Source organism: Salarias fasciatus, chromosome 6 (assembly GCF_902148845.1).
Source record: "Salarias fasciatus chromosome 6, fSalaFa1.1, whole genome shotgun sequence".
Lineage (NCBI taxonomy): Eukaryota > Metazoa > Chordata > Actinopteri > Blenniiformes > Blenniidae > Salarias > Salarias fasciatus.
In genome coordinates this window covers 27,332,235-27,354,278 of record NC_043750.1, presented here as the reverse complement: position 1 = coordinate 27,354,278, position 22,044 = coordinate 27,332,235, and the positions used below count along the sequence as shown (strand labels likewise).

Below are 22,044 nucleotides of genomic sequence, written 5' to 3'. Positions count from 1 at the left end.
TCAGCTTCGATGGCTGCATAGCAGTCGGGCTGTGAACTCGTCTTTTTCTTAAGTTAGACTGGTGCATCTGGGCCTTCTTTCATTTGATACTTTGTTTCTTTTTTGATATTATTTTTGGGGCACGGGCGATGAGGGTTCTCTTTCCTCCAGAGCCTCGTCAGTTTCCAGCTTCAAGACGCCGACTCTGGAGAAAGTGTTGAATAAATGATCAAACCCTCATCCGGTGTTTGTCCTGTGTCCTTGAATAATATGTTTGACTCTCTGGGTCATAACAGTCTTTCTGTCTTGTCATCATTTTAAAATAGACAGTCTGCTTCTATGTGATATTATATTATGACATGTGTATATAAACAGATAAATAGATGTATAAAATTAAACTAAACAAAATATAAATAAAAAATATTAAATTAGCCTATTAAAACCACCACTTATTAATAATTATTGAGACATAGCAGGAACCTAGCTGTAAACCTAGTTATATCCCTGATTAATTATTATACTATGGCATCTACAGCTCTGCCAGCATCTTCTAAAATATTATTTTATTCATTATAAGTATTTGAAAATGAAAAAAAATCATGCCTCTTTGAATGACGCTTGCAGATATATAAAAAAAAAAGCGTACTATTGAGCGAACTATGATTCATTTAATGTGCTGAGACTTCATTGCGCTGGTCAAACAGCGGTGCAGAGTGAGGGGGACGACCGGAACAAGACTTTATTGGGCTGTGTAGCGCTCATTGCTGAGGTATAGGCAGTCAGTGCAAAAGGCCTTGTTTAACGGCAAATTCCTTGTTTCAATGACAAATCCCTTTTTTTTTCTTCAATGACAACAATGTTGTCCCTGTTTTAGCTCCATAGAAAATCATTAAAATGATCAAATCCATAAGTACTTCTTTTATTTCTGTTTTCTCAACTGCAAAGCACTCCATCATGATGCTAAGACAAGTGGACATGTTCCTGCTGGTGCTGTTACTGCCAGGCCTCAGTCACAGTTTTAACCCAAATTATGGGTCATCAATCTCACATCGAAGCATCACAGAGACGGCAAGTCTCAGAAAGACACTCGAAGTCTGCCGAGACCTTGCTATTGCAACAAGAGGGGATTTCACACTTACCGTAAGATGTTATTAACCTTTTATCAGCACTGCTTTCCAGACACTTATGTTCCAACCCCATTTAAGCTATTTAGGGTAACTGCAGTGTGGAACATAACAATGTGGGATCACAAACCATTAGGGCTGGGTACCGTTACATATTTTTCGGGTACAAGTACTTTTTCGATACCTCACGTACGGCACCATGACTGCATTTGCACTTCATGCCACTTGGTGTGCTGTTTGTATGTTCAACTTTATTTTACACAGATACCACAGAGGAAGAAGGGCGCTGCAGCCGCTGCAGGCTCTCTCTGCATGTTGTTAAAAAAAAAGAGTGTGAGCCGGTAAGACGTGGTAATATGTTCAATGATGCGATGCACCATTTTTTTCAGTAAAAGAGAACAACTTAACGATCGTTTCCGCACATGTTTACTGACCGCACAGCCACTTTAAGAACTGATACCCGTACGCACGTCTCTCGTTCGGTACCAGTATATACCGAAGTTTTTCGGTCGGTACCACTGAGGTACCGTTAAGCGGTACCCAGCCCTACAAACCATAAAGCATTCAATTTCAATACACAAATGTTGTTTTAATGTTGTTCTCTACTTGTGTTAGTAACTCAAGCAACTCATCACTATTCTACTGTAAGAAGTAATAGTTACATTCACTTTTGGCCAGCATCAGACTGTCCCTCATTGTTCTCCTCACTGTGTGACTGGCCCAGTTTACATGGCTGTTGTTTTTTTTTCAATCCAATTGAAAATAATCATGTTAAACACATTATTGCTGTTGCTGTTGTTGATAATAATGATGATAATAACAATAACAATAATAATGATAATAATAATAAAAACAATACTACTACTACTAATAATAATACTAATAATAATAATAACAATATTATTATTATTATTATTATTATTATTAGTAGTAGTAGTAGTAGTAGTAGTAGTAGTAGTAGTATCATACGCAGTCAAAAGATTTTAGTCACATTCTACTGTTGTGTCTATAAGTATGAGGGGCTATACAAGACATAATTAATTCTGGCCCTCTCGCATACATACATTCTCCTTGCACATACATATATCTTCACGCTTACATACACATATATCCTCCTCGCACATATTGTCAAGCTTACACACACATATATTCTAATTTCACATGCATACATTCTCCTAAATAAATAGGCATATATGCATGTGTACAAAGAAAATATATGTAAGTAAGAGAAGTATGTATGTACTGTATGTAAGAGAAGAATATATGTGTGTGCGAGTAAGTATAATGGAAAAGGAAGTGAGTATAGTGGAAAACGAAGTGGGTATAGTGGAAAAGGAAGTGCACTGTGATTGGCTGAGAAGCTCAAGCAGGCAGGTCTTGTTCAGATCAGTCAACATCAAAGGTGTAGTGGAGTCTCAGCTGCTACAAGCCACTGGGTTATTGGGAAATATTTTATCTCCAGAAATGGCCAGATCCTTATCCTCATGGCTTGAGCAGCAGATGAAAGGTTCATCTGCTCCAGAATGGACTCACAGCGTGGTGGAAAGTGAGAAACTCTTCAGACCTGCCAACTTCTCAGTGGCTTCAGCAGGACAAGCAGCTAACGCTAACATTACACAAGGCCCAACTGCAGAACTAGGCCAGTGTTTTTTAACCCCTGTGCCATCATTCAAAAGGTGAATGATGCTTTCCGTACGGATATTACACCTTAAGACACAGTAAATAAACATACATTTCGGAAAAAAACTCTGCTAGTTTAATGCTAATGTCTATGGAAAATAGAATGGACATGCTAACAGTTAGCATAACAGTCACAGAATTTACTGGAACAAATTAAACTGAACATTTCACTTAATCAATACAAAGAACAAACTCCAATTATTTCAATAATAACTTTCATATATATTCGGTAACACTTTACTTGAAGCCCCTCTTTATAACACATTATAAGTAGTTATAAACACTAATACATGATCACAATGCTTTATAACTCACTATACAGCAGTATACAGCATAGGATTAAGGTTAGGGTTAGGGTTAGGGTTTGGTCCTGGCATTGTGATCATCTATGAATGTTTATAACTATAGCTACACATGTTATAATGGCATTATAATGCTGTATGAATGTACTTATAATGTGTTATGCAGGGGGGCTTCAAGTAAAGTGTTACCATATATTCCTCAATCAGAAAATCATGGACAATAATAAAAACACTGACATAACATGCAGCAAGAAGCTACGGAAGCCCGAGAGGCTCAAAACGCAAATCACAAATTCATCCAAAATATACAGATTCTCATCACTGTTCGCAAGGAGAATATGTGTGTGTGTGTAAGAGTGACAATATATGTGTATGCAAGTCAGGAAAATATATGTTTGTGTGAGCATGAGAATATATGTATATGCAAGGAAAATATATGTGTGTAAGCATGACAATATATGTTTGTGCGAGGAGAATATATGTGTGTAAGCATGAGAATATGTGTATGTGTGAGAACATGTGTGTGTAAGCATGATAATATATGTATGTGAAAGGAAAATATGTGTGTGCAAGGAGTATATGTGTGTGTGCATGAGAATATATGTATGTGAAAGGAGAGTATATGTGTGTGCAAGGAGAATATGTCTGTGTAAGCATGAGAATATATATGTGCAAGGAGAATATATTTATGTATAAGCATAAGAATATATGTATGTGAAAGGAAAATATGTGTGTGCAAGGAGTATATGTGTGTGTAAGTATGAGAGTATATGTATGTGCAAAGAGAATGTATGTGTGTGAGAGGGCCAGAATGAATTGTCTTGTACAGGCTGTGGTAACACTTTACTTGAAGCACCCGGTATAGCACATTATAAGTAGTTATAAACACTCATGAATGATCACAATGCTTTATAACCCCACTATACAGCATAGGATTAGGGTTAGGGTTAGGGTTAGGCCCTGATGTTATAAAGCATTTTGATCATTTATGAGTGTTTATAACTATAGTTATGCAATGCTATAATATACTCATAATGTGTTATACAGGGGTGCTTCAAGTAAAGTGTTACCCAGCCCCTCATATACAACTTTTTCCTCAATATGAAAACAAACTGGAATTAAATAAAAACAACAAGGTACAGGACAAAATATGGTCTTCACCTGAAATGATAGTTTTTGTATAGACTACTGAGTTATCGCTTCTCCTTATTCTATTAACACATGTCTTTGTCTTTAGATTGATGACAACCTGTCAGTGAACGCTGTCCTAAGGGCTTGTTCCAGTGATCCAACCTCCAATTCTCCTCTCTCTTCTGACGACTTCCAAACTGCCATTAAGACCATTCACAGACATAATACAAAGGTGGATTCCCTCTATGCCTTCTCAGCAGCACATCATTTTGACAATGAAGCCTTCCAGGAAGGTCAGAATGTCATCACAAAAGGTACTGTTTAGATGTTGCGAGGACACGAACATTTGTGATTTAATTACAAAAGGCAAAAACACCATCAAAGTCAATTCTATTAAATTTATTTTATGCTTTTTTGCTGTTGAGGTTTGGCAAATGTGAAGGCTAATGTGAAGAGTGGAAATTTTGGGACTGCACGGGACACTCTTGGAGAAATCTGTCACACCCTTCAGGTCAGGCTAATGATTTGCCGTTATCATTATGGAGAATAGAAAAAGCAATAATTTGACAAAAGACTTCTGTTCATGCAGGATTTCTATAGCCACAGTAACTGGGTGGAGCTTGGAAAAACCACTCCATATAGCACACTCATCAGACAAGATCAACCTCTAGAAAACTTGGCAGGTAAGATTCTCTCGCCTTGAAAGCAAGCACAAATGCACAGATATTACTTTTTTCAAACATGTGCAAGAAGCCAATCATCAGGAAAAGCACAATGATTACAAAAAAACAAATAATATTTGTATCATAAAATGTGACTGCAATCTAGTTTCTGAATAACCCAATCATCAACAAACATTTCAGTATTGTTTTTTGTCATGAAATTTGCTAAAATTGAGTGCTCTTCAAAGTGAGGGAAATTATCGATTGAGACAAACCGAAATGAGCCTCACATCAGATGGTACAATGCTTAAAGTGTTCCCTTCATGCCCTGACAAAATATTTATGCTAGATTAAATGGTCTTGCTGAGACCAGCTTGGGCCCTTTACACCAGAGTTTCTCTGTGTCAACCAATCTTTAAAAAAATTTTTCGCCATCTTGAAGGCACTGTAAACGACTTCCCCCTGCTATAATAGCCCTGCATCACCGTCATCTCCTTACGCCGGGAACGCACTGGACGCGGAAGCGTAGCGGAGGCACTGCGCGCACCGCGCGCGTCTCCACGCCGGCGCTTGGCTGTTCGCACTGGAGGCGTATCTGCTGCCTGCGCTCTCCGCGCTGGTCACACATCGACTGCACTCGGCTGGCTCCGGCTGGTCTCGGTTTTCACGTTTGTTCCCTCTGTCTCGCTCTGCCAGGATGGATGTGTGTTTTGGTGACCTGTGGAGAGACTTTCTCCTCCTGTCCTCTTTTTTTCTGCATCACGTGAATGTCTGTCGCTGTATGTGTGTGTGTGTGTGTGTGTGTGTGTGTGTGTGTGTGTGTGTGTGTGTGTGTGTGTGTTTGATTGGGTGCGTACGTGCGTATGTCTGTTTGTGTGTCCATCTCTCTTGTGATTACACCCAAGTGACAAATTATAGATGGACGAGCAACACCGTCCGTAACTAATCGTCATTTAATTTATTTTATTTTGAAAATTGACCGGATTCTCTTGCCTTTTCTGTTTCCGACTTCCTGTCCGGTCCGATCTGCTTGATCCAGCTTGACATATGGCGCTCCCGGCGCTCGCGGCTCACGTGAAAAATAGAACGAAGCGGAGCGGGCGCGCTGCAGAGCGCGAGCCGCGGCGCTCCCCTGCGCATTGTGTGCGTCCAGCCAGATAGGTTAACATGGGAGGCGATCAGAAGCGCCGTGCACGGCGCTACCGTGCGCGGCGCTTCCGCGTCCAGTGCGTTCGGGCCGTTAGTCTTTGACCTCATCTCGCTCCGAGAGGCAACTCTCAGATACTTTTGCAGCTAACGAGCTAGCATATTGTTCACACAGCGAGCTAATACCATGGTCGTTGAATGCTACCTATTGTTGCATGTGCACCGACTAATCTGCAACCTCAGATTAGTAGCTGGTCTGTTTCCAAACAGCATCTGCAGCAGTTTGTTGCAAAACTAGCTACTTATTGCTTCTCCTCTTTTTTTTTTTTAACCTGTCCTGTCCAGCATTGAAGCAGCAGAATGGAGATCTGCCTACTGTAATGTGCCTGACAGATTTGCTCTTCCAAGAGGAGCTTATAAGTATAAAGCTATTCTTGATGACATGGTTTCTTACATTATTTTATTCATTTTGAATACTGCTACGTGACATTGCTGAACCTGACAGGGGCCACTAAGACAGGAAGAGAGACAGACAGTGAAGGAAACAAGCAAGTGAACAAGCAGGCAAAACCAAAAACGAGTGGAGAGAAGAGAGTGCAAAGATACGACAATCCTTCAATTAGTTTCAACACTCCAGACGGCTGGCCACAACACCTACATAAAGATATGGCAGAGCGCATCCTACAGACTGTTGTTGGAGAACATAGCTGGGAGTGATCTGAGATATACAAACTGAGGATCCAGTATGAAATTATACAAGAGCATCAGGAGAGACCTAATACAGTTAGCCATTAGTCTAACCCACCAGAAGACAACAAGGTGACTAAGTCCACATGCAGAAAATAAAAAGTGATTAAAGATCAGCATGATCACGTAAATGTGACAGCAATCATGCAACTATGACCACCGACCTCTGAGAAGACCAGAAGCAGCCCAGAAAGGCCCTCAGGGCCCAGACAATCAGCAGCAATCCCAGAACCCATCCATTACCCCAGGTAGACGTCCATGCACCAGTCCAGAAGGGGACAGAGGAAGACCCCAGCCTTGACCTCCAGCAGCCATGGGGGTTAGCCCCAGGGGAACAAGACCAACAGGCCCTGACCCTGTCAGGCACTGGATACACAAGGGTAGGCAGAGCTGAGGGCCCAGGGCCCCAAGAACCCAAGTGCCAAACCCATCATTCAGGCAGAGTGCCATGACCATACCAGGAGAACCTGTCCCCAAAAGCCGTGTCCCCAAAGAACTCTGGTATCTCAGCTCCTCAAAACCCTATCACCCCTTTCCATTTACTGCCTCTACACTCCCCCTAGCCAATATCCCCCCCCAACACCACCTATCTCCACCCTCCCCTCCTTCTCCAACCCACTTCCTCCCCCACACCACACCAACCAATCATTAATCGTAACTCCAACACCCTCACATCCCTGCAAGATTCACACGTCATGTCCTGTGGGAGACCCCTCCCCCAGTAGGCAAGAGGATAGTAAACCCTACATCCAGGTCCACACCATTACCCACAACCGAAACCCTACCACCACCCTATGAAGGTGACCACATTCGTTTGGACACAATGTCTGCCTGTTCCAAGGTAATCATTTGCTGAATTTTGTTCCCTGTGGTCGCCTGTGATCAGCACCATCACTAAATGTACAGAGAGGATTGGGGCCTCACCACTTTGTTGGTTGGCTGAATGTCGTGGAGGGGAGGGGTGATGGATGTGGACATTTGGCGCTGTTTTGAGGTGGGGATCTGGGCTGTTTCACTTGGGGGGGCAGCTTCGTGTTCAGTCAGGTCGGGGCTGGGGAGGCTGCAGTTGTTGAGGCTGCCTGGCAGCGTCGGGGCTGGTCCTCTAGAGGTGGTGGATCAGCGGGTGCCAGCTCATGTCCGAGCAGTCAGAACATAGCCTGGCACGCCAGACTGTATCTCCATGCTCAGGGATACACAGAGATACACTCTGGTACCGCGCCAATTGCATCAGACTTCTGCCCGGCAAACTTCTGCCGGGCGAATCACAGCCCGCGAGAGGCGGGAGTTAGCGATGCGTCATAGTATAACCCCCCCCCCCCCCCCCCCCCCCTTCAAAACAATCATAGTGGCGGCTGCAACACAGCGAGACTTTACCACGGCTCTGTTTGAAGTTTTGAACGAACTGAATTTGGCGCTGAAACCACAGCAGGAATCTGCTCTGAAGGCTTTTCTTTAACCCCAAATTCTACCGGACGCCAAAGCGCCACGCCGCGTCCCAGAAGCGCCGGTGTTACGACAGATCACCAGAACGGAGCCGCGCGCCACGGCGCTGGTGATTCGCTTCAGGTCGCTGCTTCTAAACGGCGCGGCACTGCGCTCCCGGTGTGCATTGACTTCAGGAACAAGACGCCGGCGTGACGCGGGGCTTAAGCGTCTGGTGGAATTTGGGGGTAAAACGGACCTAAAACTCCATGCCATGATCCCATGTTTTGGACTACAAAACTACTACAACGGAGCGCTGTGTACGTCGCATTGCCATTGCGTCACAGCCTCATTTCTTGGATTGGTTCTCTCCGCTCAAGAGTCCCGCCTCTCGTCAGCCTGTTTGAAATGAAGCGGCAATGGCGCGGTACCAGACTGTCTCTGTGTGTAACATATGAGGTCAGTCTGGCATGCCAGGCTAGTCAGAACGTTCTGGGGTAGCTTGGATAGGTGGGACTGCTTTTTGGGCCTCACTTGCGGCATGGTGTGGTTACTACCCCTCAATTTTAATCACAAACAACACATACCTCATCACTACTCTTGACCAGGGCAGGTGAGGGCAATGGGGTCTTTTAAAGCCTCGTCCATGCTTCACATGTCCGCCTGGATGCATGTTGCGCATTGGTCCCAGTGACATAAAAATTGTCATGAATTTCTGTCAGTAAGCTTCTGCATGGATCAATCCGCAGACATTCGCGCACAGCCCAAAGTTTGTGACTGCGTTGCGCGTACGTGCAGGTCGCGCCGGTATACGCACATGCCAGAGCGCCACAGCAAACAAAACTTGACAGACACCATCTTTGAAAAGTGACTCTGTGCAGGCATCAGGCTGTAGCTCCGTCTACATTGACACCCAGAGAATGAAAAACTGGTGGACGGAGAGAGCAGACTCTGTCTGGAGGGATGGGAAGGTCTGCCGACAGAAATGAAAGTATCTAATCGCTCAGGCGCCTTCCCTGAGATTCAGAAACAGGAAAAAAGGGTTAAATAAATTCTAATACTAAATGATAATGGACTGCCACTATATGTGCTTCATTTTCTATAAATGAGCAGACTTGTGTCTCTCTCCTCTTCTCTTCTGAGACTGAGTGACAGACTGAGCTTCCTCAGTCCTCCCCAGGTGCTTTGGATCAGTGATCACTTGGCACGTTTACATGCGCTCGTATAATCCGCTTATATGGTGGAGCGGATTGTAAATGCGTCATGTAAACGCCCGAGTGGATCCGCTTTACTCAGAGCGGAGTGTATTTCGGAGCCGATTGTACGAAGTGGTGTACACCGATTGACGATCCGCTCCGTGTCTCATATAAAACACCTGACAGAGGAGCGGATTAAACAGGGGATTATTTGTTCCACGCATGCGTTCCCTCGTACATAGTGACGTGTGATGTGCGCAGTAAACGGGAAGCAGGACAGTCAAAAACAAGCAGAAAAATACAACGGTGGTTGAAAAACACTTTTTAATAAAAACCTCGAGAGATAAAACACTGGAGAGGCGAGATGGAAGTAAACTGTGAAACAGCGAGTTGTATAAAGAGCTCCGTGGCAGAATACGAGCAATCGTACGGCTGGTGTTATGGATTAACTGGTTCTTGTGTTAACAAATGACGGCGGAGGTCTGTGTAAACACATGCTGATAAAAGCAGTTGTTAAAGTAAGACTCACAAAAGACTTTAAACGTATACATTCATTGTAAGTGTCGGTAACCGACGTTTGCCAGAACAACTACAGGTTTCATTCATCTATTGGTCACAAGTTAACACGGGCACCAGTTAATTCGAAACATCAGCATGTGGAGCAGAGCACACACCGAGACATGCCGCTCGGCACAGCGGTGCTCCGGCCAAGGGAGCACCTGCTCCTTGAGCAGCGTATCATGGAGATGTTGGGACATTATTTGAGCAGATATCAGCAGATAAAAACACTCTAGCTCTGCAGCAGCAGTCCTCAGCACCAAGCAAAGACCTGAAAGTTCCTTGAGAGACTTTGTGCGCATGCCACAGGACACTGTGTAATCCGCTTCACTCGGGGTCCTTGTAAACGAGGATTCATCGTGGATCGCTTTGTATGCCGTACATGCCGATTGTTTACAATCGGATTGAAAAAACACCCATGTAAACTGGGCCACTGAGGTCCTGCCAGTCCTTCTCAGCTACTCTTGATCAGTGATGACCTGCTGCTGGTAGTGCACTCTGGGAAATGCAGTCTTTTACTCACATCTCAGGCTCAGCTCAACAATCTATAAAAAAAAGAGCAGATAAGAGCAGATAAACAGTCTGGAGTAACGGAAAAACTTCTCGAGGATGCGTGGATCAGTGCGCCTGCATGGAATGTGCACCACTGAGCCCAAAATGTAGTATAAGAGAAAGTGCGTGTGCATCGGTGGTGCACGGACACGTGGACATGTGAAGCATAGACGAGGCTTTACCCCCCTGTTTCATGGTCCCTCTGAGTGCTTGGATATGTGGGACTGTTTTTTGGGCCTCACTTGTGACACGGTGTGGTTACTTCCCCTCAATTTTAATCACAAACAACACATACCTCATCACTGCTCTTGAGCGGGGGAGGTGAGGGCAATGGAGTCTTTTACACCCCTGTTTCTTGGTCCCTCCTGGTGTGAGGGGGGCAGGGTTTGCTTGTTTCCCAACAGGCCTCGGGTCCAGGCTGTCCATGGGTTGGGGGACTGCTGGCTCCGGGAGCAATATCTGTCTGTACTCACACTTTACAACTGCTATTATACACAGATAACATTACAACAGCAGTGCATTTTGGCAGATTAGACAATATGGTGAATGTCCCAGGCTGTCGGTGTTTATGTGAAGCACTGCAAAGCTATGTTACTCACCTATTCAGCAGAAAGACTGCCTGCCCCTCGCATGTTGTATTTCCAAAGGGAGACAGGGGTACTGGGGGGGACAGGGGTGCAATGTTTTGGTGGCTCGAGCCGAGTCACATCTTTACATGTTGAATATCAAAGCCCAGGCTGTGTATTGAAGCTAGATTTTTTTTTTCCCCTCAGCGCACACTTAGAATGCTTAGCTTGCAGATAGCGAGAAGAGATTTTGTGAATTTGCAAATGATATGTCTTTGAAAAAATTGCTTACTATACCTTTAAAGTCTCCAGAAAAATAAAGTTTATCACCATGTACTGCAGTTTTTCCAAGTATAAACAAGTCTCTAGCTGAAAATCCATCATCAGCCTAAGATCCATGAAGCTCTGCTAGCAAGTACACTTATGAGCATTCTGTTGAACAAAAATGGTCCAGAATTGTTATTGGAGAAAAAAAAAAAACTGTTTTGGAGGTCTGAATTATGTTCTCTTTTAATCCACAGTATGGTTTTACTGAAACTCTTGGAGCAGCTGCTAGGGACAATGTCCCAACTTGAGAGGAGACAGAAGAAAGCCAAGTCCCACAGTCAGTCTTGAAGCCAAACGGGTGTTTGTTCCAGAAGTTACAGAGACAAACCACTCAAGCATACCTAGTGTACAAGTGACCCACTGAAGGGCATACTCTTTGTATATCTGAAGCTGATTCCAAATATTCTCATTTGCACACAAAAATCACACAACATAGCACACCTGCAGAATACATAAATGTGCTCACCCCTCCCATACCTGCTGCATGAACTTACCAAGCCACAATCCTCGTGCTATGCTGTCCTCTGCTGTCCATCAGTATTATAATTATTGCCTCTTTAGTGTGGTATCTGGCACCCTACTCAGAGGAGTGGGTGGGGGGTCAGCACAGGCTAAAACAGAAAACAGGTTGAAAATTGAAAATTGGGTCGACAGAACACACAAAAGTAGAACTCTAGGGGCTGCGTGATGTCTACATATGTGCAAGCAAGACAATCTGGCACAGGTGGACAGGGGATACACGCACAGAATAAAGGAATTGACAGGGGATATGTTAACCAGACTAATTGAAAACATTAGGTGCAACAGACATGGGTAGAGGGACAACAAGGAAAGGAGTTTCAGGGAATCCTGACACATCCTCTTGTAACGTGAGGGTTTGATGGGTGGTGTTCAGATCCATGTATTTGAATATGGTGTTAGGGCAATCCAAGACAACTACAAAAATCCAATAACAACTCATCATTCAGATTAAAATCCTGCAGGCCATTCCTCCCAATTACCCCCGTCATGGTTACAGTCATTACCAATATGACTGTTTAAGTTGTCCAGCAAAAACTCTGGAGTCTGTTGACTGTGCTATTCCCAAAACCTCCCTCACTTGCTCCAAAGTAGGCAAATATTCTGAGGTGCCATTTGGTGCATGATCATAAGCAACAGATCAAGTTTTCCTCCCTGTAACTTTAATCTTGTGGCCTTCCTCTTGTCCATCAAGACAAACTTGTAGTGTGTAAATGCCAACCTAGAGATTGTGAGTATCCTCATTCTCGCCCAGCAACTCTCACCCTGCACAATTCAATAAAGGAAAGGGAACATTGCCGATGAAGGAGTTTGGCTCCAGAACAAATACTGTGAGCCCAACTTTACCTCAACAGTACCTCTCAATCTCAAAGCAGCACTGGCACTTTACCTCCAGTGAGGTAACATCCTTTGTCTCAAGAGCTAGTTTCTGCTGCAGGTGCACACAGTACTAAATTGCTCCCCAATTCACAGGTGGAAGATCATCATAAGCTCCACTACTTAACTTGTTTGGCCTGTGCATGACCACAACATGTGGGCTACCCAGCCACAGGGCCATTGCTGGTGAACACTACCCCAAAGATGGACACGGCGTTTATCCAGAAAGAGTACACAATTATTTATATTCCAGTTACATGGGGTTCTTTCAGATGTATCTGGGTCTTCATTTCAACTTTATTGGCTTTGGCATGCCTGACCAGGAGTACATGATCGTCACACCTGAGAATAAAATGTTTCAGTTGTGTTTTTTTCTCTGATTTTGTCATACGTATTTCATGACTCTAGATGGATTTATGAGTGTTTTGTAGGTATACATACAGTATGTGCTGCAGGTGCAAGTGTCTATGTTTGCAAAATGTTTAATTTTATGTTCACTTGCAAATTATCTTACTTTAATTTTAATGTTTGACTGTTTTTTTGAGGTGGTTTGTAATTTCTGTAAACTCCTGTGCTGATTTTATTGTTTTTGTTTTGTTGTAGGTTTGAATGTCCCAACCTGTGTGAGCTGCATAGGAGATGATTGTACAAACAACATATTGCCTGAAGTGATAGATCAACAGCTTTTAACTTCAGGTTACTTCGACAACTTGTCTGGTGATAAACCTGCAGGTAGCTATTTCTGTTTTTGCTCATTTTGTCAATGTTTTAGTATGTTATTTGTTTCGAAAGTGACTACTGGCTGGTTAGGTAGCTGATTAATAAGTGTGTCCAGATGCACTTCAACAAACTCTTTGTTTGGAAATTTAGCAAAAACTATTCTAGAGGGACACTGATTGCTCTGATGTTATGTTCCATTCATCATGTGAGAAGCTATTCACAGCAATACAACTTCAGGAGTCATGGACCTCAGATATAAAATTAGATATTGTGGAGGTCAGCAGAAAAGGAGGCGAAAGAGTGTCAAGTTTACAGCTTTTATTCACACCAGACTCACACCAGACTCACACCGACACACACCGGACAGCTGTCATACAGACATTCCTCATTGTGCAATCACTTCCACCTTTATAACCCCAACCTGTCACCAAACACCCCCCTTCTAATGTGAGCAATTCTCCCGCAGCGGACACCACAATATATCATTCTTTCTTGTCCTGCTCCTTGATGTATTTCTTGATGTAATCTCTTTAAATTATTCCGTTTTACCAAACTGAGCTGTAACTTATCAAAACTGTTAAGATGGTAGTTTATTTTGTCTTTGTTCAAAGGTAAATGCAGCCACGGTGGTGATCTAACAAGTTTTGAGGATCCCGAGGGAGGTATTAATAAGGACACTCGTGACTCAGAACATGGTTTCCTTCACGATCGAGCAGCGGATCTGGCACTTGATGCCACATTGGAGCTACTGGAAGACATCAGAGTAGCAGTTGGAGACAAGGACTTTCTACGGTATGAAAGCTGTTGTTTTACAACCATGTTTTACACTCCAACAGTCAGTTAGATCAATTTATTTTATTTTTTTTCCCGATTTAATCAAAACTGTCACCTTCACCTTCAGCTTGAATACAGCGCTGCAGCCGGGATTTCCATTGCTCAACATAGTCAGCATGCCCCTGTGTAATGGTCCCTTTAAGAGTGTTCTTCGATTTTTTTTTTTGCACCTCTTCCACGTCATCAAATCTCCGCCCCTTCAGTTCCTTATTCAGTCTTGTGAAGAGAAAAAAATCGCACGTTGTTAAATCGAGGGGATACAGCGGATGGGCAGCAGGGTCATGCCGTTTTTCAACAGGAACCGTTTAGTCCCCAGTCTCCCACAGCGCCGGCTGCTTCAGCCTGACCGCCTCCCAGAGCTGCCGCAGCAGTGAGGATCTTCCCAAACAGCCCTCGATTATCCTCCAGCTGCCTTTTCAGCTCCTGGCACATGTCAACGTGAGCCTGTTTCTGCTCCGTGGTTAAGAGGCGCGGGACCATTTTTGGATTTTTCGAAGGGGGCGGGACTGTAATAACATAAACACTACATGTGAGCTGCCTGTGTGTCTTTGGGAGGTGAAATTTTTCACAAATATGCTTACAGTGTGAAATCATTCTTGTTTTAATTTTATAAACAAGTCCGGTTTCTTTCCAGTCCCCCCTCATATATTAAAGATCACAAGAGAACACAAAGGTTCAAACAGATGTTCATTTTGCAAATTAAAGATCTCTAATGAATCACTTCATTCTTTTGGGGTGTGTGTGCAGGTGGGTGGGACCTGGTGTTTCTTAGGCATAATTCAGGGGGGCTCCAGGGAAATAAGGTTGGGAACCAATGGTATGAAAAATAAACAGTGAGTTCAGTGGATGATTCAGCAGTGTTGGAGGTTGAGTGTATAAGCCACTCCATGCCATGAAAATGCACAGATTTCAATATTTCAAATTTTCAAGCAAGACTTTGACATTATTGAAATTATTCAAAATGTGAGGTGTTCAGATCTTGAATAAATATTTCAAACATTTTGTCCCTCATATTCCCTCAGATTCATGGGTCTGTCCCAGTCCTCTGCACTATGTTTTGTGATAGACACCACAGGCAGTATGAGCGATGACATCGCTGCTGTTAAGGAGGCCTCCTTTCAGATTATTGACAGCAGGAGAGGGACACCAGAGGAGCCATCTCTATACATTCTGGTACCTTTCAGTGACCCAGGTGTGTAACTTAGAACCCTGTAGCCTACCTTATGAAATATTGCTAAAGATACTGTGTAAAGAGTTTACTGTGTGTTTGGATAAATGTAAATATCTGGAAGCTTCCATATCTTGTCCTGTTTAGATTTTGGACCTGTGTTAAGGACAACTGATCCAGATGACTTCAAAGCCAGTATTAATAGACTCACTGCAGATGGAGGAGGAGACTACCCAGAACTGAGTCTGTCTGGACTGCAAGTGAGTGTAGTTTGAAGATGTTCTCTGATATGTTACAGCTGCTTGACTCTCTGTTTATGACAAAAGAAAAATGTTCCAAACCCGGTTCGATAAAACCAACATAAAAATCAGATGGAAAATTGGTTTGATGCAAAGTATTTTTTTTTCTCTTTTCTGAATATTTGATACAAGGCTTTTACAAATATACTGAAAAAATGCCACAAAATGAATCTTGGTAATGATGACAAAGATTAGGAGCTCAACATTGACAAACGAACAAACAAACAAAATTTAGTCGAATGAACATGTTCAATATTTCCGATCGCAAATCCTGTAGTGTGTGGTGCGCTCCGAGAGGCGCCGATCAGCTCTGAGTAGAGCTGTCCACACCCTCGAAATAAAGCTCTCTGATTGGATGAACAGCTCCGTCTCACCAAGGTGCCGCTGATTAAAAAAAATCCCCCCGCAGCTGTCAGAGCTGGATGAATATATGTCTGTGAAATATATTCACAATATGACAGTGAAACAGAAAAGCCGGAGCTCAAAAGTCAGCCGTGCAGAAAGTGATGGTTAATCCTGTCGCTCCTGGATGAACTGGATCCTCCATTCAGACCCAAACTCCGATCTAATATCTGCATCTCCGCCAGTCCTGCAATAATCCCAATGTTTTAATTAATCTCCGTTATTAACCATCACGGAAGAATGGGGAAGAAAAGAATAATAATAAAAGAAAAAAAAAACTTTCCACTCATTCCGTGCCCTCAGAGACAGAGCGGACTATAATGAAACTTTCCTAATCAACGTATTTTTACTCTGATTTAAACTATCAAATCTGTGGACATAAAGAATGATTTAAGATATTTGATGATTTAAAAAAGATTTGAAAAATTTTATTTGACACGGTCTGCTAATAACTTTATTCTACTGCTGCACTCGGGACTCAAAAGTAAAAAAAAAAAAAAAAAAAAAAAACACATAAACAGATTAGCTAATAAGCTGAATTATTATTAAATGTAAATTATAATAAAATGATCTGAAACTATGTTTCCCTCTTCTGTACTGGAACATTTAAATTTTCTAACAAGGTGCTGACAGTCCGTGCTCCGTGCGCACTGGGGGGGGGGTCTGCACTGAAGGAGCGATACCGATGTGAATGAATGAACTGAGGGAACGAATGAGTTCTCCACTTATTATTGAAAGTGGAGATGAATGTAAAAACAGCAATGAAGGGAAACAGCACAAAGTCACGTCGGACGACGTGAGATTTGGAGGAGAGACGAGCCGATTCTCGCTGAAGAATCTGCTGGTGTGTGGTCTGCTCCGGAGTGACACCGCACACTAGACGATCAGGAGAGGAAGATCGGGTACGATCTGTCCTCTGCTGTCGTGTAGTGTGTGGTGTCTGAATCGGGGAAGATTGAAAAAATCTTGTAGTGTGTGGCCGGCTTAAAGCAGATTTGCAGGAATGCAGAGCGGGACGTTATGCTAAAACAAAAGAGGTCACAAAGAAGGTACATTCATCTACAAAAGTTGAGCAAACGAATCCAGAGCAAAGAAATGGAAAGAAAATAATATAAATATAACATAAATAATGTAAATATATATAACATAAATATGCAAAGTTCCCTTGTATAGCACAATTGTCACACGTTTCAACAAACAAACCACCCCAACTCTCCACCAACACTTTCTGCTAATATAACTCCTCCCAAAAGCTTCCAAAGGGTTTAAGAAGGCTGTCAATCGCTTTCTGATGCTGAACAGCCGTCACACAAGTTCATGCCTTCACCAATCAGCTATCTGGTTCATCTGCGGGTCCTGGTTACACGCTTTCAAGTGAAAATGCAAGACCGCCATGGCATTTTATGTCTGTTTACAGGACAATGGTGCTTCGAGCCACTAGGACCGGTCCCAAATATCTGAATATTCGTTTGTTATGATGACATTTGGCGAATAATTTTGCCGTACCACTTTTAGTTCTGCACATGTACCAGTAGATCGGCAATATAATTAAATAACAGAGTTGCCTTTGTCACATTTTAATGATATATTAATCAATAATACGCTAATTTACAGGTTTTTTTTCATGATATGAATGATAACACATTTTAAATGCTATTTAGCATAGGTGTGCCTTGAGATTCTTACTGGTCCTTTGGTGTGCTTTGGGCACACAACATTTGGGAACCATTGTTCAAGACTAATGTGATGTAAGGTGGAAGTAATGCAAAAGTATTTAGAATACATTACTTGGGTAATCCAAGGGAATAGTTTACAGATGGCATTTTAGGACATACAATGAGTGAAAAACTCTTTATTAACTGGAATATTGACAGAATAATACATTACATGGCGCACAGCCATATAAACACGTGCAAAACCCTGAATATGCTCATATTCATATTTAAAAACCCGGTCGAAAAGGACATGAAATACTGTTCTGCGCATGTTCTATCTGCAAGGAATCTTGGTCTTTGTAGTACACAAACTACTTGTGACACAGTTTAATTGATACGACGTAAAGAAGTTCTTCTCTTTTATTGAAAAAACGGTGCATCGCATCAATGCACATTTCACCACGTCTTGCCGGCTCACACTCCTTTTCTCACAACATGCAGAGAGAGCCTGCAGCAGCTGTGGCACCCTTCTTCCTCTGTGGTGTCTGTGTAAAATAAGGTTGAACATGCAAACAGCGCACCTAGTGGCATGAAGTGCAAATGCAGTCATGGCCGCGGTTTGAATGGGAATAGGCGAACGAGGCGGCCGCCGAGGGCGAAGTGTACGGGGGGGGGGGGGGCGCCGTGGCCGGACAAGGGGCACGCCGACCCGACACTCCATGCTCCGACGCTGTATGTGAGTTCCGCGCTGCCCCCCACACCTCAGCACCAACATCCCCCCCCCCCCCCCCCCGCCCCCCCCCCCGTCTCGTGTCGTCTCGATCTCGTGGACTCAATCTCGCGAGACATCTCGTCCCGTGAAATTTGTGTCTCGTCCCACCCCTAATACACACACATGCATATATATATTGTCTTCTTTCTATAAACATTGTCAGGTAAACACAAGAACAAGCGGGCCTGCAGAGGGTCAGAGCCTGCAGCACCCTCCCCCTTTCAAGGGGGGGGTTATTACATGTTTTTAGCATCAATCTACAGCACACTCAAGCAACAGCTTTGCCCAAAATTGGATGGTGAAAGCTGCATGTACCAAAAAAAAAACTTCAATCAAATTTGCCTCTGCATCAGGCTGCCTCAAACTACTGGAAATGAGTCCCTGTCTCTTTGAGAATCTCCTTGCCATAGTGACACGCCCCCTCAGAGCATCCATCTCCATGCGCATTCTCCAAGAGTGGAGAAGGGTTGGGGAGCACGAGCTGTGCAGGAGGAGCTGTGCAGACTATTTCAGAGCTGGGACAGAGCTGTGCATTATGGGCGGAGCTGTGCAGCACCAAGTGTTTCAGCGCTCAACATGGCTGCCAGGGTGAGATTCAGGGATTGCTCAAATATGCGTGAATGGTTCAGGAAACAATTCCATGCGTCTTTTTAATGGGGAAATGACACTATAGCATTATACAAAGCTCAGAAAAGTGGATTTTGCATAATAGCTCTCCTTTAAAACATGTGTGTGAGAGAGCTAAAGAAAGAGAGAAAGAGTGCATGATTCTGTGTTGTAAATTTAGTTTGTTCATAACCATGTTGACCTATCTTCCATTCTTTTTTATAGAGTAACTGTCAGAATACCTAAAGAGAAAAACAAGTTAACAGCTTTTCTTGCTTTTTCATATGATTGAAAGCTTGCTCTAACTGCTGCTCCACCGGCATCCGACATTTTCCTCTACACTGATGCTCCTGCAAAAGATGCATATCTGAAAAACACCGTCACAGCATTATTGGAGAGTACAAAGTCTGTGGTAAGATTTTGATATATGAATGCACGTGTGCGCGCGTGTGTGTGTGTGTGTGTGTGTGTCAAAAACTTGCAAATAAAATCACTAATCCTCTCTCTTTGTAATTTCAGGTAACTTTCACGTTGACAGGTGGGTTTGCCGCTCGACGTCGCCGCCGCCAAAGTGATGGTCAAAATCCATTGGCACGTAGCCTGACCAAAGCAGACACTGATCTATACCGGGACTTAGCCCGGGCCTCTGGGGGTCAGACCATCGAGATCAGCAAGTTAGATCTTACTCAGGCCACTGCTGTTATAGAAGACCTAACAGCCAACGCTGTGGTGAGACATCAAGGAAATACTTTATCAGATCACTGGACTCACATGTTTGCAAACCATCAAATCAAGTTTATGCAAATAGGATTCTCTAAATCCCAGACCTCACCATCCTCTTCTCCTGGTTGTTTTTGTTCATTACTTTTTTCCAGGTGACAGTTTTCCAAGCAACAGTTGATCCAGGACATCCTGATAATTTCCCGTTTGCTGTTGATGCCTCAATCAGAAACATTATCATTTACATAACAGGAGTGCAGGCATCTCTCACCTTCAGACTCACCAGTTCAACAGGTTCAGTCCAAACACACCTTCCACATTATGCATTTTTTAAACTAACCTTTTTGAAGTCCTTGTAGAAGTTTATTTTCTTTGTTTCTTCTCTGTTCAGTTAAATGTTTAAATATAACTTGACCTCCACTCGTCAAAATGTGAATGTGGGAGGAATCCTGAAAGATTAATATATATAGACATACTTTTAATGTTGAGAATGTCCTCAACAGTGATTAAATGGAAGCTTTGCCATTTTGACTTGACTAGTCTAAACAAAGTTTTCAAAAAAAAGTTCTATTGAGTGCTGAGCTCTTTCTTTCTCTCCCTCTTGAAGGTGACAGTGAGAGAGAGAGAGAGAGGGGGGGAGAGAGAGAGAGAGCGAGAGAGAGAGAGACAGACAGACAGAGGCAGAGGCAGAGACTGAAGGAGAAAGACTGAGAGACTAGATAGATATAGTGAAGAAAACACATCCAGGCCTGACAAATAACATCACTTAACACATTTTCAGAAAATGTTTAAAATCCATCTGAATTTACAACATCACACTAAACCCAAACTAGTATAACTTAATAAAATGTATTGCAAAAATAAACAAAGAACTCAGAGAGAACTCATTTTACTGTAATTGGGATATTGTTTTTTTTTTTCATGAAATGGTCGACTTTGCAAAAATGGATTAAATGTGAACAATTTTAGTAAGTACTTACATTTTGTTACACTACAACTAAACAGAAATTTTGTCATTGTCAGCATTTAAAGGTGCTGTAGGCAGGATTTTGCTTGTCAGTGCTAATTTTCCTGTGTTTTCTTTGGATTAGATGTTAGAGTATCCATTGATAATCCTTTAGGAGTGTAGCATAATTGCACTACCACGAGGGTGCAGCGTTTTCACCTGTCTCTGTTCTGAGCTGAAAAGGAATCTCGACAGCTCCCAGTATCTTTGACCAATCAGAAGAGCCCATGAGGCTCTAACCATGATTGGTCGAGGGGCGTTCGTCGCACGTTCTTGTGGGAGGGGCTTAACTTGCGTAAGGGCATGATGTCAGAGAAAACAGGACAGGATTGGCTGTGTTGGGTTTCAAATCCCCATCTTAGATCGGTCAGATCGCCATCTTGTTTAGGTAACCCTAAGCAAGATGGCGGAGATGTGGAATCCTGCCTACAGCACCTTTAAAGGTTGCAATTCATTAGTGCAGACAGTTTTAACCGCATTAATCTTGGGAGGGCTGTCATCAGGTAATTGTTTTAAATTGCGATTAATCGCAGAAAAAAAAAGGATTTGGGTTAGCGATTGGCTCAAAGAAAAGAACTCAGAGAGAACTCATTTTACTCTAATTGGGATGTAGTTTTTTTCATCCCTGTGCAGTACAGGTGAAATATGAGGATTAGATTCTTCGTTTGAAGGTTGGATGTTAAAAATATCCCACTGTAGCTGTCTATGTTTTGGATTGTTCAACACTGAAAGACTGGACTGGTCTTTCCTTTATCATCTCAACTTTAAAATGTTGGATGCTTCAAATTCCATATTAGGGCATGTTTTCTGATGTGAAACTGCTCCACTTAAGTTAAAAGTTTCACATTCAGATTTTTGTGCATTACATTGGTGACATGATTAATTGTGATCAGAGTTGTGATTAAATAGTTTAATTGATGGACAGAACTACTGTGAATATTTTTTACCAGCTTGGTTCAGTGGAGATTAAATTGAGTTTTTACAAAGATCTACGGATAAATACCAAAATAAGTGAAAGAAGGGTTTCACAAGGTATGGTCAGAGCAATTATTTTCATGACCTGCTTTTGTTTCAT

At 42.8% G+C, this 22,044-nt stretch overlaps 1 protein-coding gene across 1 annotated transcript in view; it reads left to right on the top strand.

Annotated features, from left to right (window-relative positions):
• Positions 1-954: 954 nt before the first annotated feature.
• Positions 955-22,044, top strand: part of LOC115389794 (von Willebrand factor A domain-containing protein 7-like) — a 35,648-nt gene continuing 14,558 nt past the window's right edge. Inside the window, exons 1-11 of the mRNA XM_030093370.1 lie at positions 955-1,119; positions 4,323-4,530; positions 4,642-4,727; positions 4,806-4,899; positions 13,391-13,519; positions 14,119-14,299; positions 15,364-15,533; positions 15,657-15,769; positions 19,539-19,655; positions 19,763-19,972; positions 20,119-20,257. Coding sequence (XP_029949230.1) covers positions 955-1,119; positions 4,323-4,530; positions 4,642-4,727; positions 4,806-4,899; positions 13,391-13,519; positions 14,119-14,299; positions 15,364-15,533; positions 15,657-15,769; positions 19,539-19,655; positions 19,763-19,972; positions 20,119-20,257 — 1,612 coding nt within the window. The remainder of the gene's footprint in view (positions 1,120-4,322; positions 4,531-4,641; positions 4,728-4,805; positions 4,900-13,390; positions 13,520-14,118; positions 14,300-15,363; positions 15,534-15,656; positions 15,770-19,538; positions 19,656-19,762; positions 19,973-20,118; positions 20,258-22,044) is intronic.